The 3524-nt window shown below is 42.6% G+C and overlaps 1 protein-coding gene across 1 annotated transcript; it reads left to right on the top strand.

Moving 5' to 3' along the window:
- The first annotated feature begins 2205 nt into the window (after positions 1-2205).
- Positions 2206-3150, top strand: LOC128846952 (olfactory receptor 6C75-like). Its single transcript, XM_054046237.1, has one exon. It carries the CDS (start codon positions 2206-2208, stop codon positions 3148-3150), a length of 945 nt encoding a protein of 314 aa, XP_053902212.1.
- The last annotated feature ends 374 nt before the right edge of the window (positions 3151-3524 follow it).

Genomic DNA, 3524 nt, shown 5'->3' with positions numbered 1-3524 from the left:
AGGTTTTGCAGATTTGCAATGTTGAGGTTTCCTTTCCCCGTAGGATACAGAATGCTGCTATCTCCAATTACTGGGATTCCCCATCCTCCCATGGTCAAGTGTTCCAGCACTGAACTATCCTTACAGTTAGACATTTTTATTTAATGCCTAAGGCAAATCTCCCCTGCTGCAGATTAACTGCATTACTTGCTCCACATTCAGTGGGCGTGGAGACCGACTGATCACTGTCCTCTTTATACAGCCCTTCACGCATTCAGAGATTAAACAGGCCTAGTTTTTGAAACCTTCCCTCAAGGTCAAGTTTTCTAACCCTTTTATCATTTTTGTTGCACCCTTCTAGACCCTTTCCAACTAGTCTGCGTCTTTCCTAAGGTGTGAAAACAAGAACTAGCCACAGCACCCTAGCCGACGCCTTACCAGGGACAACTGCCTCTCTGGTAATGCACCCCAGAATGATATTAGCCTTTGTTTGGTAACTGCATCTCATTGGATTAATGTTCAATTTGTGATCAACTCTGACTCCCAGAGCCTATGCAGCCGTATGGCCTCCTAGTTAGTTAGTCCTCATTTTGCATGTGTGCATTTAATTTCTTTCTTTCTAAGTGTAGTACTTTGCAGTTGTCTTTACGGAGTTTGATCTTGCTGAATTCAGACTAATTCTCAAATTTGTCAATGTAATTTTGATTTCTAATCCTGTCCTCCACAGTGCTAGCAAACTCTCCCAGCCTGCAAAACCATGCTCTGAAGTATCCCTGCCTCTGTTTGTCAGAAGCTGGGAATGGGCGACAGGGGATGGATCACTTGATTAATCCCTGTTCTGTTCATTCCCTCTGGGGCACCTGACATTGTCCACTGTTGGAAGACAGGACACTAGGCTAGATGGACCATTGGTCTGACCCACTGTGGCTGTTCTTATGTGGTGTCATCTGATCATTTTATAAGCATAATCTGCCCTCCATTATCCACATCATTAGTGAAAATATTGAATTGTACTGGATGCAGGACAGATCCCTGCAGGACTGCACTAGATAAATGCCCACACTTTGACAGTGAGCCGCTGATAGCTCTCTGTGAGTAAAGTCTTTCACCTAGTTGTGCACCCTCCTCATAGTAATTTAATCTTCACCATCATTCTCCAGTTTGCTTACGAGAATGTGATGTGGGACTGTGTCAAACCCCTACTAAAAATCACGATACATCATATCTATGGCTTTCGATCGATCCGCCAGACCGGTAATGCTGTCAAGGAAAGAAATTACTTTGATTTGGCATGATTTATTCTTGATAAACCATGTTGGTTTTTACTTAAAACCCTATTATCCTCTAGGTGCTTACAACTTGTGGGTTAATAATTTGTCCCAGTGTCTTTCCAGGTCTTGAAGTTAGGTGGACTGGTCTATAATTCCTCAGTCCTCTTCATTTCTGTTGTTTTTTTTAAAGATAGGTACTATTTTTCATTTAGTCTTTGACAGTTTGACTAAGAAACGAGAATGATACACACTTGAGGTGAGACCCTTTAAATGAATTACAAAGTGGGTAACTGACAGATCTCCTTCAGGAATTGCATACGGTGCATCATTGAGCAGGTGTATCTCTAGTGGAGTCCCACAGGGATCAGTTCTTGGCCCGGTGCTTTTTTAAAATATTTATCAATGACCTGGAAGAAAAGCAAAACAAACACAGAAGATGACCAGTGATGGTATGTAATCATTGGAACAACTTACTAAGAATTGTGTGTTGGATTCTTCACCCTTGGAAATTTTTTACACCAAGATTGGCTGTCCCTCTCAAGACTATGCTCTAGTTCTTACAGGAGTTAACTGAGGGAAATTCTTGGTCTATGCAGGAGGTCAGATTAGATGATCACAGTGGTACCTTTGGGCCTTATAATCTAGAAATACATGAAAAATTGGGGTAAACATTTTCTTATTTAAAAATTATGTTCATTCTTTCATCCCTTCCAGTTATCTCTCTCTCTCTCCCCCCTACCCCGCCCCCTTAAAGTATCAAATATTCTCCTCTAAGATCCTGTCTTTGGTTCTGGTTTTCCAGTCAGGCTTTTCTCATAGAGTCCAAGTCTATTGGGTACCCTACTCCCATTGATGATGTGTATTCTATTGACTTACAGAATTTTTCCTGCAAACATTCCATTCACTCTGTTTTTGACATGCTTCTTAATTTTTTTCTTTTAAGAATGATCTGAGAATGAAGAACCAGACCACCGTGGTGGAATTCATCATCTTGGGCCTGTCCAACAGCCGTCGTTTAAACACCGTCCTGTTTGTGGTTCTATTAGTTATCTTCCTGTTTACCATAACGGGTAACATCATTGTTGTCAGCCTCTCCCTGGTGGACCATCGCCTCCAATTGCCCATGTATTTCTTCCTCAGGAACTTCTCTTTTTTGGAAATCTGCTTCACCTCCGTCATCATGCCCAGGTTCCTCTACAGCCTCCTGACAGAGAGAAAATCTATTTCCCTCCCTGGTTGTTTTCTTCAGTTGTTGTTGTTCTTCCTCCTGGGCACCTGTATATTTTTCCATGTGGCTATGATGTCCTTTGACCGCTACATGGCTATTTGCCATCCCTTGCATTATGGCACCATCATGAATGGCAGGATCTGCTTCCAGTTAGTGCTGGGCTGCTGGGTGATGAGTTTTCTCTTAATATTTCCCCCAACATTTATGGTTGTGCTGTTACCGTTCTGTGGCCCCAATGTCATAAACCACTTCTACTGCGATACAGCCGCATTGCTCCAACTCTCCTGCAGGGACACGGGACACATTGAGGTAATGATCTTGTTTTCAGCAACAGTTATCTTACTTGGTACGTTAACAGTCACTATCATTTCCTATGGCTGTATCATCTCCACTATCATGCGAATCCCATCCACCACAGGAAGGAAAAAAGCCTTTTCCACCTGCTCCGCTCACCTGCTGGTGGTTGTGATATTATACAGTAGCTCCATCTTCAGGTACATCCGACCAGGTCAGCGGGGAGCGAGGGACTTTGACAAAGTTGTGTCCTTTCTGTACTCTGTGGTGGCTCAACTCTTTAACCCCTACATCTACGCTCTCCGCAACGAACAAGTCAAACAAGCTCTGAAGGATGTCTGTGGCAGAGCATTTTCTAAATGTGTGAGGCTCTCATGAAAATCCAAAACCACAAAGATGCAGGAGTGAAGAGAGCATGGATGGTCATTTACTTCTTGCCAGGCTTCACAATGGGGTTGGTGGGTCCTCAGCAGTACACAGGGTGAATTTGTCTCTCCATATCTAGATTAATAGATCATAAAGCCTGAAGGGGTGATTACGTCATCTCGTCTGACCTTCTGCATAAAACAGACATGAGAATTCCACCTCGTTAGCTTTGCATTCAGTCTAGCAATTTCTGCCTGATGAAAGCATATCTTCTTGAATTGCATCCAGTCTTGATCTGAAGACTTTAAGAGATGGAGAATCTTTCTTTGTAGTTTGTTCCAAAAATGGAAATTATTAAGTTTTTCTTGCTGAAATGAAATACCGAA

The sequence above is a fragment of the Malaclemys terrapin genome, chromosome 12, assembly GCF_027887155.1.
Source record: "Malaclemys terrapin pileata isolate rMalTer1 chromosome 12, rMalTer1.hap1, whole genome shotgun sequence".
Taxonomy (NCBI): Eukaryota; Metazoa; Chordata; order Testudines; family Emydidae; genus Malaclemys; species Malaclemys terrapin.
This window is presented reverse-complemented; position numbering and strand designations above follow the sequence as displayed.